General features: G+C 32.9%; 1 protein-coding gene across 4 annotated transcripts in view; it reads right to left on the bottom strand.

Moving 5' to 3' along the window:
* VPS13C (vacuolar protein sorting 13 homolog C) overlaps positions 1–15259 on the bottom strand; it is a 192245-nt gene that overhangs the window by 114988 nt on the left and 61998 nt on the right. For all 4 annotated transcript variants that reach the window (XM_081094698.1, XM_081094699.1, XM_081094700.1 and 1 more), the window contains 11 exons: positions 13104–13246; positions 12055–12247; positions 10906–11020; positions 10182–10318; positions 9169–9292; positions 7478–7595; positions 6192–6321; positions 5491–5569; positions 4710–4849; positions 2216–2369; positions 319–398 (listed from right to left, as the gene is read on the bottom strand). In XM_081094698.1, the coding sequence (XP_080950824.1) occupies positions 319–398; positions 2216–2369; positions 4710–4849; positions 5491–5569; positions 6192–6321; positions 7478–7595; positions 9169–9292; positions 10182–10318; positions 10906–11020; positions 12055–12247; positions 13104–13246 (1413 nt within the window). The remainder of the gene's footprint in view (positions 1–318; positions 399–2215; positions 2370–4709; positions 4850–5490; positions 5570–6191; positions 6322–7477; positions 7596–9168; positions 9293–10181; positions 10319–10905; positions 11021–12054; positions 12248–13103; positions 13247–15259) is intronic.

The following is a 15259-nucleotide window of genomic DNA, read 5'->3' as shown; positions in this document are numbered from 1 at the left end:
ATTCAGACAAATGTAACCTATATATGCAATGAATATAGGTAGGTGAACATACCCTAGAAATTAGGAGTAGGACCTACTTCAACCCAGGTTTCCATCTTTGGGGACAAGATGTTTGATGGCTTTGTAAAAATCCTAGTCTAGTCCTGTACTTAAGTGAAAAAGAATGAAGGTGTAGGAATGAAAAGAGAAACAGTAGATATCCTTATGATTAAAACCTATGATACACATGCAGAGCCTGTAGTAACCTATTGTCATATTTTTCCTTTCAGGGATAGTTTGAAGTATACAATAAATATATAAACATGATATGGCCCGTACCTTAATATACTCCACTTTTAAAAGATCTAATCCAGGTTTGTCAGAAGAGCTAATCAAGTGAAGTGGCTTTTTTTTGGATCCTAGATTAAAGAAAAAGAAAAAGTGTTTCAAATAAATTGCTCTTTTAAGTTTAGAATTTTCTAGATGTCTTATTCTTTTTTAAAAAAAAATTAAGTTTTGCCCTAGCCGGCTTGGCTCAGTGGACAGAGCGTCAGCCTGCGGACTGAAGGGTCCCAGGTTCGATTCCGGCCAAGGGCACATGCCTGGGTTGTGGCTCGATCCCCAGCGGGGGGGGTGTGCAGGAGGCAGCCAATCAATGATTCTCTCTCATCATTAATGTTTCTATCTCTCTCTCCTTCACTCTTCCTCTCTGAAATCAATAAAGAAATATATTTTTAAAAATTAAGTTTTAAAAGACTATCTGCCCATATTTACATGGTTACTAAATGCTAAAGTTATCACTGGTGAAGAAATAAATTAATCCAAATCCTTACCCTACCTTTCTCATCCAACTAAGATAAAAAAAAACATGCATATTTATTTTCTTTGATTTTATACCTGTGTTAAAAAGAAATTTCTCTAGATATTTTGAGGCCATATATGCATTTGTAAGGCAGTAGAAACACTATAGTTGTAAGAATCAGAAAATGTGAATTCTAGTTCATCTCCTTTATCAAAAGCTATTTAACTTCAGTTTTCTCAACTATATAACAAGGAGGTTGCACTAGAAATATATGTAATATGCTGTTGAACTCTAAAATTCTTTGAACAAATATTTCATTCTTATTAAATGATGTAAATAGTTTTTCTTTGTTTAGACCAAGAGAAGGCTTACATAGAAAAATATTTCTTTTATTGGAATGGAAATGTTAAATTTCTTGGAATTTTAAAACAACAGGTACTACCAGATGTCTTCTATATTCTTAAGTAGATGTACCAAAGAACTGCCTCAAGAAGCTGTGGAGGGAGAAGTCATTTATCCATTACTGAATCCATCTTTTTTTTTATTATTTATAGTTCTATAACTCCTGTTTCTGAGACATTTCAGAATTTTCCCTTGAAATAACTTTCCTTAAAGGAAAAAATAGCCTAGCAAATTTATTATTTGTATTTGTTTCCCTTAAAATAGTAATATAAATTCCATCTTAACAGTGCTTACAAAAACTTACTAATATATAACCCTTTTTCCCATAAACTGAGATTTTAGTTTCAACCATTTTTGAAAAAAAATAAAAAGTAGGTATTTTATTTGACTGAAATATTAGGTAATTTTAATTAAAGTGGATTCACCCATTCTTTCATTCCTTATATATCTCATGAGCACACAAGATGTACACTTAAATAAACTATAAGCACTTCTGAAAGAATTTTACATTCCACCATTTTTATTTTTATAATGTGGTGCTGCTTCCCTAATTCAATAGAAAGAACGAGGACTTCAATATTATAAACCCAGAAATATATTTTAGGTTTGGCCATTCAAAACATACATGAACTTGAGTAAGTCAACTATTTAACCTTTCTTTGTTTGTAAAATGGAAATAATACTCCCATATACAGGAGATTTATATGAACTCTACGAGGTAGTAGATCATAGTAGATAAGAATCCAGACCCAATGGCAAGATTTCAAGGGTTCGGCCAATAACTAGGATGAATGACCTTGGATGAATTACATAAACAACATTTGCTTTAGTTTCCTCATATGCAACCTGGAGACTGTAACACTGCCTTTCTCATAGCATTCTTATAAGAATTAAAAGGGTTATTATTTGAAAAATGTTTAGAACAGTGCTATTTTTATTATAAACATTGTTATATAAATGAAAGTATTTCAGACACAGAAAAGTGGTTTTATATTTATTATTAGCTACTGTTTCCATTTTTATGTCTATTACCTTGAATTTCATGGTAATCCAAGCTGATTTTCTTTAGGTAAGATACTGCAGTTAAATCAAATGTTCTCACTGTAGCCTCTGTTCCTAACTGAGTAACATTAAATACTAGAATTGTATCTTCTTCTTTCTGTTGTTTGGTAAATTCCAAAATCACCTAAAAGAATCAATGAAAGGTTAAGTAGTCTGAATCATACTAAAAAAAAATTAAAAAAACAAAAGCCTTCTTTGCACATATCATCATGAGAAGCATAAAAATTTTGCTCACACTTGTCTACTACCATTACTTATTTACTATGATTGGAAATTATCATCTAAATTGTATTATTGAGAATTATAACTATATCTATATGAAATTATGATGAAATTTTATATACATTATTGATTTATATTTTTAAATTTAGTAAAAATGGAATGTATGGATTCTTCCGTAATATGATTTTCTTAAACCTGTATCTCAAAAAAGAAATCATGTTTAGTGATATAAGAAACATTCTCACTAATATAAAAAGGAGCAAAAGGATGTTCACTATTATACTACTATTCAAATTTATTCTGGAAATCCACTATTATACTATTATTCAAGTTATTTACCAGATGAAAAATAAAATATATATGTGGCAATTTTTAAAACATTCAAGTTCTTTGACACTCCACAAGAGATGGCGAGTCTTTGTCCCTTTACATTTGGGCAGGCTTGTTATTTGCCTTCATCATAGAGTACAGAGAAAGTAATACTATAATGACTTCCAATGTCAAAAAAGGCTATAAAACTTCCTCTGTGAATGTTCATCCTGAGGGAAGCTAGTTGCCATGCAATAAGTTCAACTACTCTTGCCATGTGCAGGAGTCAATGAGTAGGTAGGTATTTCAGTCAGCAGACCTAGGTGCGCTCCTAGCCAGCAGCCAGTATCAATGGCCAGCCTATCAGTGAGCCACCTCTGAGCCCCTCTGACACGTCAGGTCACTATAACATCAGTCAAATCTTACTATAAGCGTGTGAAAGACTATACACAAAAATTACTAAGCTGTACCCTTCCAGAATTCCTAAACCACAAAACTATAAGCAAAATAAAATAGCTGTTTTGAGCTACTACATTTTGGGATAACCTATGAGGCAGCAATAATAACTGAAACACTATAAATGCTGAAAGAAAGCAAAAATCAATATTACTAGCAGTGTTAAACATAAGAAAAACCAGGAAGAATGTCACCTGAAAAACAGAATCTATAGTAAAAATATTCAATACAGAACTGACATACAAAAATAAATTTGAGATGTATTGATGATTTAAATGACAGCATTGATGTCATAAAATATAAAATCATGGGTATTTTTTGCAATGGAGAATAATTTTCTATACATACACTATAACTAGGATATAAACACAAAATTCAATAAATTGCACTACAGAAACATTTAAAACTTCAAAATGGCACACAAAAAAGTCAAATTGGGAAAAATATTTCAAACAGTATTACTATTTTTTCCTTAAAGGATTCTGATTATTTATCACTTTAGTTCATTCATTCAATAGTTAATAAAATATTTATTGGCCATCATCTACCACGTATGAAGTTGTGCCAGCCACTAAAAACATTGAAGTGACCTGGACAGACAAGGTTCTTGTCTTCATGAAGCTTACATTCTAGGGAGAGTGGAGGAAAACGAAGCTTGCTATCTTGTACTGGGGGGGGTCAGACCTTTCCAATATGATGGCATTTGGGTAAATATGTTATGCAGGAAGAGTATTCCAGGCAAAGGAAACAGTAAGCACAAAGAATGTGTTTTGGTGTAAGTAAGGGAGACTAAAAGACAAGTGTAAGCAATATGAGACAAGAACTTTGCTCACTACTTTAGCTCCAGTACCTAAAACAATGCCTGGTACATGATGGCACTGGATAAATACTTACTGCAGGAATTAATGAAATATAGCTGGAGTAGAGTGAAAAGAATTCCATGAAAGCCCTTGTAGGTCGTAGGAAGGACTAAGCCCTTTGCTCTGAGTAACATGGGAAGCCAGTAGGTGAGCAGTGACATAATCTGACTTCCAGTTTAAAAGGATTACTCTGGCCCTGGTTCAGCTGGGGCGAGTAGAGAAGGCAACCAATCCATGTTTCTCTCGGTCATCAATGTTTCTCTCTCTCTCTTCTCCCCCAACCCTCGCCGTTTCCTCCCTCTCAAATCAATAAAAAACATATCCTCAGGTGAGAATTAAAGGGAAAAAAATTTAAATAAACGTCACAGAAATTTTCTAAAGAAAAGAAATCCTAATTAAGAGTATTGAGCTTTTTTCAGAATACATCAGATATACTCTTATATCAGATTTTACAACAAAATTCATTTTTTTGGAACTGTATGTGTGTGGGGGGGGCACTGGGAAAAAGAGAGTACCCCATTTTATATATACTTAATGTTTGGGTCTAGTATTGGACAGTTTACAAGAATAGTGATAATAAGAATGTATTTGTTTATAGACAAAATAAATATGCATACCTCTTTAATTTCAAACTTTAGTAGAAGATTAATGAGCTCCTCATTTGGAGCCTCTGCAACTTTTTTTCGTTCTGATCCTTTCAAACTTTTACCAGTCTGTATGTCTCCATCTTCAGCATCAAAATACTCATCATCGGACTCTAAGGAAGAAGACATTCATTTGACTTAAGAGAATGTCCAATGAGGGCTGCATAAAACACTCAAATTTAAATCTCTCAAAAATTCATTTATTAGATATATTCTGCATATTCAGAGTAAGAATAGAGTGTCAATGTTTTTCTAGATCTCACAAAGTGACTCAACCTAGCAAGTAATAAGTATAAACAAAATCAAACTGCCTATGTTTTTCACTTTGGTCTACTCATTCAACATTCAATAAAATATGTACTGGGTATCATCTATCATGCATCATCAGTCTGTACCAGTCACTAAGGACACCAGAGTGACAAGGACAGGCATGATCCTTGTCCTCTTGAAGCTTATATTTTACTTCAAAATTAAAAGAGATAAATTAGGCTAGAGCTAAACAAAAGAATCGAGTAGTGATTGTGGAAGGGAAAAGGAGCTTATTTAAAATCTTAAGCATCTTCATTCACAAAAATCCTTTCAATCAAATGAAGAAACTTGGGCTTTAAAAAAAGGGACTCAAAACACACTGTTGTTCAGTAACACAACTAGAACTAAAACCAGCAAATTACTATAATACTTTCAAAATTCTTTATTTCCTGAAAATGTTCTCTCTATATACTTGGTTTAATAAAGAACATCTTACTTTCCTTACCTGATTCCACTCCATCTAGCAACAGTGATGTACCAAGTAGGTCTTTTGTCCTATCTGAAATAACAGGAATTGAGGATACCTAGCAAATGATATAAAAAGTTTTCTTAATATACTAATCTAGCAGGATTAAATATACAAAAATGAAATACTGAAAAAGTAATAGTACCAATTATTAAGACTACTACCTGCAATTATAAGGGCAGAACAATGTACAACTCTAGTAGATGAGTCTATTTATCATTATATGTCATTAGTTGCTATATATCACAATACTAGAGGCCTGATACACAAAATTTGTGCAAGGGGCTTGGCCCTCACAGCGCCGGCTTCATCTGGAAGGTCGTCCAAAAGGTCATTTGGCTGTCCAGTCTACTTAGCATATTATGCTTTTACTATTATAGATATTTCATAAATTTGAAAGACGTTTTTTCTTCTACTTATGTATTTTTGCTCCCTTCATTCTCTAAAACTGATTTTCTACCACCACTCTAAAACAGTAGTGAAACTAGGCTACAATTGTTATTTATTCAATGTCATATGCAGTTCAGTATAGATTCAACAATATTAAACCTCAACTGCACCAAATAAATGAAACTGACCCTAAAAAATATTTGAAAATAAAACTGCTCACAGAATGCTAAAAAAGAACTCATCATAAATACAAATGTAAAGAGATTTAGCATTTTATTATATCCATTTACCTGTCTCTCAGGAGACTGTACAGATGATTTCTGTGGCAAGGGTATACTGTTAATCAAACATAGCACATTTTTCATCTTCTGGTCAGAAATTCTCACATGCATCAAAGGAAGCCCTCCTGATACTTTAAATCTAAAAATGCAAGTCAACAACACGGTTTTAAAGTCCAGTTTCTCTATAATAGGGAGGGGGAAAGGATTGGAGAAGAAACTACACTGTAGGGTCAAAGTTACAAATAAGACGTAAAATGTCATAACAAAATTTTAGCAAACCAAATTTAACAATATTTTAAAGGAATAATCATAACCAAATGAGGTTTATCCAATAATGCAAGGCTGGTTTAACATCCATCTGATAATGAACTATTGATACACACAACATGAATGAATCTCTAATTAATTATGCTAAATGAAAGAAGCCAAGCAAAAAAGTTGAAACTGCATGGCCCTATCTATACAAAATTCCTAGACAACTTTGACAAATCTATAGTGTCAGGAAACAGATCAATGTTGTCCAGGGAAGTTAGGAAAGGAGGAAGGAGGAAATACAAAGGGGCACAAGGACTCCGGGGGATGATGGATGTGCTCATTATTTTGACTGTGGTGATGATTTCATAGCTTTACATGTCAAAACATACTGAACTGTACACTTTAAATAGATACAGTTTACTGAATGTCAATAATAATACTGTTTTTAAGAAGACAGCATATATATTTCATAATTATCTAAATTCTAAATTTAGTTCTTATTTTTCATCTCCTTAGATTTTTCTCAAGATTTTTTATAGTTTCATAATCAAAAGAACCTTTACTTTTTTAAGATTATATTTCATCAATATTGGACCTTGGATTCGATCCATTCAAATACAGGGATAACCAACTTATATAAAAAGTAAAGAGAGGTGACATATAAATCAAACAAATATTTTCTTAAAAATATATTTCTGCTATAAAATAATCATTTTTTCTCTTCTTCAAAAATCTAGCTTTTCTTAGTTAAAAATCCAGACACTGATACAGATATATTTCATCTTGTTGATTTTATAATCTGTATCATAAAAGGGTAATATACTAATTAGACCAGATGTCATTCCGGATGTCCTTACTGACAAAGCCAGGGCTGGAGAGAAGCCAGCCCGGGTCCCGGGTGCCTGTGGGTGGCCAGAGGAGGGAAGCCCGGGTCCAGGTGCCAGAGGGAAGTCCGTGCCGGCAGCCCAGGGAAGGAAGGCCTACTCTTACACGAATTTTTGTGCATCAGGCCTCCAGTATAAAAGAAACTCATACATTACCTGGCCATTCTAATGTCTTTTTCCACCATTGCCTTGGCCAACTCAACATGAATATCCATGGGTTGCAAAACATGCATAGTTGATGGATGCTGAAATCGACACTTTTTCCAGTTTTCCTCTTGAAAAAATTATTATTAATGACTTTTTAAATTCATTAAATACTTTTAAACTTATATATACATATATTTTTAATTGAAAGGAAGGGCGAGGGAGAGAGAGATAGAAACATTAATGATGAGAGAGAATCATTGATTGGCTGCCTGCTACACGCCTCCTACTGAGGATCGAGCCCACAACCCGGGCATGTGACCTTGACCAGAATCAAACCTGGGACCCTTCAGTCCACAAGCCGATGCTCTACACACTGAGCCAAACCGGCCAGGGCTAACTATTTTAGATCACCAGATATTCTGTAGAAAATTATCTAACTTATTAAAAATAGTTAATAAACATATTCAATGGATGTCAACTTTTACTGCTTTTAGAATATGTTAAATAACCTATTTTTTTAAAATAGAGATTGATAAGACTGTGATATAAAAATAATTCAAAATATTTCTTTGGAGAATGTTTATAAAACAGCTGTCATTTTAAAGCCAATAGGAATAGCTCAGAAATGTATTGCCTTAATTACAAAATTAGAGATCAGATGGGTTATTGCAGTTAAGGAAAAAAATGGTAAAATAAAGGACAAAAAAAGAGGCTTCTGTGATTCCTAAGTAATATTACACTAGTTTAGCACACAATTCTAAAGCAAAAATGAGTTTTCATGACAAAAAAGTGCAATAATTACTTTTTTTGAAACAGAAAGGTCCCAAAACAGGCTTTCCAATTACTAACAAAATCCTACACATATTTTAACAGATGGCAATGACTAAACATCTTCTACTACTTATAATTCAAGCAATCATTATAAAGTACATACAACAGAAATAGGCAAATTAACGGTCTGTATAGGTACTTCCCTTTAAGGGATTAATAGAATCCTAATATATAAAAACTAAGTAGAGCGTTATATATTTACATTTTAATAAATCTCATTAGTCACGCTAGAAGTATACATTCTACATACAAAGACTATCTTTTCCTTCAATGACCTACTACAATGAGATATACTCTAGAATATTTGGCAAATACTATTGCTTCTAGAAACTAAAGAAGTATAGAGAACCAGCAATCTTTACTTAAGCAGTAGAAAATACAAAAGCTTTTGGAAAATAAATTAATTACTTTTAGGTTTTAAGACTATATCCATACTTCTCAGATATCTACGAAAGTAAAATATGTAATACTACTAAAATAAAAACTAATCTAATATAGTAAAATATTTAAAAATAAAGGCAGCAAGAAAAAATATCATTGAGACATCCCAAAAACACTGGGACAGAGGAACTGAGCCAATAGCAACTTTTACTTTGTGTGTTGAGCAGGTTCACAATCATATTACAAAAAAAATAGGCAATAACTATACATAGATAAAAATGGTGCTGAGTACCATACCCTAAGATGAACAGCCAAATTTTTCATCTCTATTTGTAACTGTGAGATGGCTTTCTGTTTGGTTTGTTAAGAAACCAACAGGATATGTGTTCAAAATGTTACCAGAGTTGATTTACATGCACACATACACATATATTTACAAAAGCTACTCAACATAATTTCAAGATCCTAAAAACTGAGCAACTTATTACCTGCTCTTGCAAAGAGTAGTTGTACACTTTTTATTTCAACATCAAACTTGTCATATGCCTTATCCATTATTTCCTCCAGAGATGAATTACCATTCTTCTGCAAACCTTGATCTTTACTGTTAAGCTAAAATGGAGGGGAAAAACTTCAATTTTTTAACAGAAAAGTACACAAATCAATATACTTCAGTTGTGTTTCCTTAAAACTAACTAAAATGAAAACATTGCCCTTATTAAATTCACATTTTGCTTAGTTTTCTGATAATTATTTGCAAATATTTTATTAGAATTGTAATATTTCAGCATATATCTCTAATATGTTTGAGTAATACATTACTCAGCACATCTGCACTAACTAGCAAGTAATTGCATAGCTACCTATCTCAAATAACCTGTCTACACATACAACTCTTCCTGGCTTTCAGGAGTTATTGCCACATTGAAATAACAGGTTTTATTCCTTCTTCTCCTCACTACATATGTAGAATAACTAGTCCATTCAAATTTAGCTCCAATCTCTACTTCCTTTTCCATCTTTTAAAGAAGCAAGCATTAATTCAGGACTATATATTTTTAAATCTTCACATTTTCTCAGAGGCTTGGATTTCTACAAGGTTCAATACCCAAACAAAACCTTAATTACTCTATCAAACATATATTCATATGTGTATTGCTTCCTATTGTCAAAATAAAAAAATTAACAAAACTGTGAAATTAAACTCTGGAAATCTAGAAGTGCTTCAAAACTACTAGTGCTTCTCTCCAAGTAGAAAAAGACAACAGTAATCCAGTCCTCAAGGTCAAATCATCTACTGTTACAAACAATTTTAGGTTTTTCTTTGCTTCTTTAATAGCCATAAAATATATATAAAATAGTAATCTAAGCTGGCTTGACAAAATACTAAGAAGAAATAAGTCTAGGTTTAAGTAAATTTTAAGTGGGGGAAAGCAAACTATCACGTAGCTAGGTACCAAGCTAAGCAAAAATGGGCAGACAGAAATAACTATGTACCTACCTGAAATGTACCAAAATCTAAAATGAGAAGATCTGACTTTTTGTGGTAGAAGCCTGTGTGTGGAACTATGAGATAAGAAGGCTTCAGATTTATCTTTAAATCAAGGACTTTTCGAGTTTCAATAATATGTGTAAGTCCTAAAAAAAGAAAACAATGAAAGGTCAGAGGGTCAAGTTGAAATGTGTAATCATATTATAACAACAAGAATATCAGTTGGAAAGTATTATGAAGGATTTTCAATTCAGCAAGTAAAGTAGAATTGTGTATGGTCAATGGGAAACAATCAATCATATCTTCGCACAGTACAGTAAACCCAACATAGCTAGTGCTTTTTTGAGAGAGAGAATAATTCATTATTTCTTTAATTAAGTAAGCAGATAAAGTAGTAAGCTTCAGTTCAGAGATAATGTTGTACAAAAGTATGTATCTTCTGTATCACAGTGTTTTTAAGAACTGATCCAGAGGGATGTCTTCTAGCTCAAGCTCAGGTTCTTAAAGGTAATGGCACACAGAATCTGTGCCCAGTATTATTCTCTTTCTCACCTAGTTTAGCTGTTATATTTGACTCTGGGTAAACCAGGTACAATGCTACTCCACTGCAGAATATAGCCTAAATTTACGACAAAGAAAAAAAGCAACCTATACTATTTTCAATATAATATTTACATTAGAATACACAAAACTTTGAATGTTTGATGCTTATACAGACAGGCAAATTCTTTACCTGTGGCTGTTCTCTCTTTAATTTCTTCCAGCTTCATCAATGTAGCTGATGTTATTTGCTCAAGATCTAATCCCTTATTTGATTGAAAGAATTCAACCACTGCATTAATGGTTTTCTGTAAAACAATTTAAAATACAAAGAAATTACACACAATACTTTCCACATTATAAATTTTTAAGTTTTGTTTCAATTCTAAATAACTGGGCTTTAAACTGAGGAGGTACCTCCAAAGATAGTTTTCCCTCTAGAGTGAAAGAGAACCTAAAAATAGGAATAGCCCAAGTAAGCTTACTGAAGAGGCAACAAATGTGTGCATATCATTAAAGTAACCTTAAATATGTTTTATAGTGTCTCTAGTTTCAGCCTCCAGTTAGCCAGAATGTAAAACTCCACTTCTTTATATTGAAAATGAATTCACCTACACTTTGAAGAGGAAATGAAATAAGGAAGCTGTTGAGCCCTTACTTACATCCAAAACTTGAATGTAAAAAATCAGACATTTTGCAAAACAGAATGAGTTCTGGAGACTGGATGTACAACAATGTGAATGTACCCACGATGTGAATCTACTTCTAAACTATAAAGTAAAAATAAGTCAGGGATCTAAACAACAGGATGGAGCCAACCTGAAGTGACGCAATGAGTAGTGAACCATACACATCCCGTTGGCTAGCTTGAGATAAGTTATGAGACTCTAAATAAAAGATGAAGATATTAATACAGAACTTGATCCAGCACTTTCGATAGTATCTAAATGTGAATGTTTTTTTTTCCCATGTGAACAACATAGTAAATTCTTTCAATTATTTCTAAAGCTCTTTAAGTTGGTTCCAAACACTGAGGGGAATGAAGAATAAGCAAAGATAAACTGGAGTAGTAAGCATGTAACGACTGGGAGTAGTTGGTACAATGAACACAGCCTTTATAAATAGTGGATGTAGTTTTTTTTAAATTGATATAAGCATAAATACACCTTATGGTAGAAAAAAATCTATAGCACATAAAAAAATTCAAAATTAACTGAAAAACATGTACTGCTTTTAGAATAAGAAAAGAGTGCTAAGTAAATGTTAAATATGAAAGAGAGAAAATAAGAAAACCATATGTTAAACCTGTAAGATAGAAGATTCACTTTCTCTTTGTACTTACAGCATCATAGATGACCTCCACAGGTTGAGACTGAAGAACGAGAGTCTGGTCAGCAGTACTATTCTCTGGATTGGTTTCAAATTCAATTTTAAGCAAAGATGATGCAGTATCACCAATTGAAGCCACAAGTGATGGAACAGTATCCTGCTGTTTCAGACCTGTTATATACCAGTGTTCTAATTTTGCTTCCACCCTACAATCCAATGAAGAAAAATTAAGTGATATAAATACAATTATTTGTAATATAATGATTTAAAACACAAATTTCCCTTTAAAACAACTCCACTGAGAGCCATGACCCTGAACCATTACTCACAGTTGAAATCCAAACTTCTCAACCTAGCATTCAATAACCCTCACAGCCTAAGGTAGGCTTTTTTCTTTCTTTCTTTATTTTCCTTGTCATCCACATTAAAAAACAACAACAACAACAAAAAAAAAACCTTTAACCAACTCCAGAACACTGCAGAAGTTCCCATAATTGCAGCATGAATACAAGCTATGCTCAATACTCATGGGACTCATATCCCTACTTCATGCCACCCTGAATACTCTCCTACCTCATCCCTGCTTCTAGTCCTTTCCATTCAACTAGTTTAAGTCCCAGTTCTCCTAGGACAAGTTTCTCTTCTACAACTGAACTTGTATAGCATTAACAATAAGGTATTAATTTTACAGTACCTTCTCACTTATAAGCTCTCTAATATGCTAAACAGGACTTTTTGAATATCCTCTCTTATCAACTACAGCATAAAGTTCTTGAAAATAAAAACTTATTGTTCCTATAGCCTTCATAATATCAATCTATAAACAGTATCCAATAAATATTTATAAAGGAAAGAGTGGAGCAAATAATGAGCTTGTCATATAACTCCATAGCAAAACAAACTCAAATATAAAATGACTATCATGACACAAACACACCCACAAAATAAGAGAAGGATGACTATTAATCAGTTTTTAATGGTAAATAACACTACATCTTTGGGGCCTAAAGTCAAACAAAATAAAAATAAAATAAAAATTTAAATAATTTTTTTAAAACTTACTTAAGTGCTTGTGCTCCTGGTCGCTGAGATACTTTGGTGCCCAGACCAATTATCTGAATTTTTAGTATTTCTGGAATATTTTTGTTTTCTCTTATTATAATAGACGTGCTTACTAATTTCAGTGTCATTATATGAGCAACATACTAAACAAAAGAATGAATGAAAATTGTTAAAGATTAAATAATTATTACTTTACTTAATAATTTACTCATTTAAATTTGTTGAGTTACAGTGATCTATAAAACATTATGGTAGGTTTCTGTATCAATACACTCACTATAAAAATACATATATATTGGAAAATTCAATACAAATTGCTTGCTCAAATAGGACACTTACAAAACTAATTTCTCTTAAAGGTAACGATAAAACATTTTGTGGCATAAGAATTTAATTCAGCAGCTTTCAGTAAAGCAAACTAATTCAGATTAATCCTTGGGCTCAAAAACTAGACAAAATATAAAGAACATTTGTTTGATGCCTTTGGAGACTTAATCACACACTGAGAAAAAAAAAAATCCTGACCCAAAAATTGATAAGTCAGGATTAGAGGTAGAACAAAGAACCAAGCAGATAATTCTCATCAAACTACACAGGATGATAGCAAGAGAGGAAGCAAAGAACAAAGTATTTACAAAATAGTCAGAAAATAATTAACAAAATGGCAATAGTAAGTCCTTACCTATTAATAATTACTTTAAATGTACATGGATTAAATTATCTAATCAAAACACACAGAAAGTCAGAATAAATTAAAAAAATAAGATCCAACAATATGTTGCCTATAAGAGACTCATTTTAGCTTTAAGGCCAAACATAGACTAAGAGTGAAAAGATGAAAAACATATTTCAAACAAACAGTAACAAAACAAAAATAGGGGCAGCTATACTTATATCAGAAAAAATAGACTTTAAGTTAAAAATGGTCCAAAGAGATAAAGTTATTACGTAATGATAAAGGAGTCTACGCATCAAGAAAATATAACAATTGTAAATACTTATGCATCCATGAGCATCTATATATATACTAACAGAACTAAACCATCCACAAGAATAAACTCAAAATGGATTAAAGGCTTAATGTAAGACTCAAATCCATAAAAATCCTGGATGAAAACATAGAAGCAAGACATTAAAATCTCAGGCATTTCTCATAGTGATATTTTTTCTGATATATCTCCTTGGGTAAGGGAAACAAAAGAAAAATAATGTAAATTCATCAAACTAAAAAGGTTTTGCACAACAAAGGAAAACATCAACAAAATGAAAAGACAACTCACTGAATGGGAGAACATATTCACCATGGATACATCTGAAAGGGGTTAATATCCAAAATTTATAAAAAACTTATAAAACTCAACACCAATAAAACAAACAGTCCAATTTAAATATGGGCAAAGACCTGAATAGACACTTCTCCAAAGAGGACAAACAAATGGCCAATAGGCATATGAAAAGATGCTCAAAGTCACTAATCATCAAATTAAAACCACAATGAGATACCACCTACCACCAGTCAGAATGACTATCATCTATAAACCAACAAACAAGAAGGGTTGGTGAGGATGTGGAGAAAAGGGAACCCTTGTTCACTATTGGGACTACAGATTGATGCAGCCACTGTGGAAAACAGTATGGAGCTTCCTCAAAGAATTAAAAATGGAATTGTCTTATAATGCAGCAACTCCATTTCTGGGTATATAGCCAAAGAAACCCAAAACACTGATTCAAGAGAATATATGCACCCCTTTATTCATTGCAGCATTATTCATAATAGCCAAGATTTAGAAGCAGCCCAAATCAGTAAATGAGTGGATAAAAATGCTGTGGTATATTTACACAATCCTATCTAATAATAGACAAACATGGTAATTGACCGTACCTTCGCTACACCTCCCATTGCCTAATCAGCACGATATGCAAATTAACTGCCAACAAAGATGGCAGCTAATTTCCATATACTGGCTGGGAGTGAAGACTGAAGATACTGTAGAAGCCAAGTAACGGAGCTGAGGTAGCAGAGACGGGCGGGGTAGGAGCGGCAGAGACGGGCAGGGTAGGAGCGGCAGAGACGGGCATGAGAGAAGCTGCAGAGGAGGCTGGGGTAGGAGCGGCAGAGACGGGCGGGAGAGAAGCGGCAGAGACGGGCGGGGTAG

The sequence above is a fragment of the Myotis nattereri genome (genome assembly GCF_964212035.1).
Source record: "Myotis nattereri genome assembly, chromosome: 1".
NCBI classification, from domain to species: domain Eukaryota; kingdom Metazoa; phylum Chordata; class Mammalia; order Chiroptera; family Vespertilionidae; genus Myotis; species Myotis nattereri.
The sequence above is the reverse complement of the archived record's forward strand: the minus strand, read 5'-3'. Positions and strand labels throughout refer to the sequence as shown.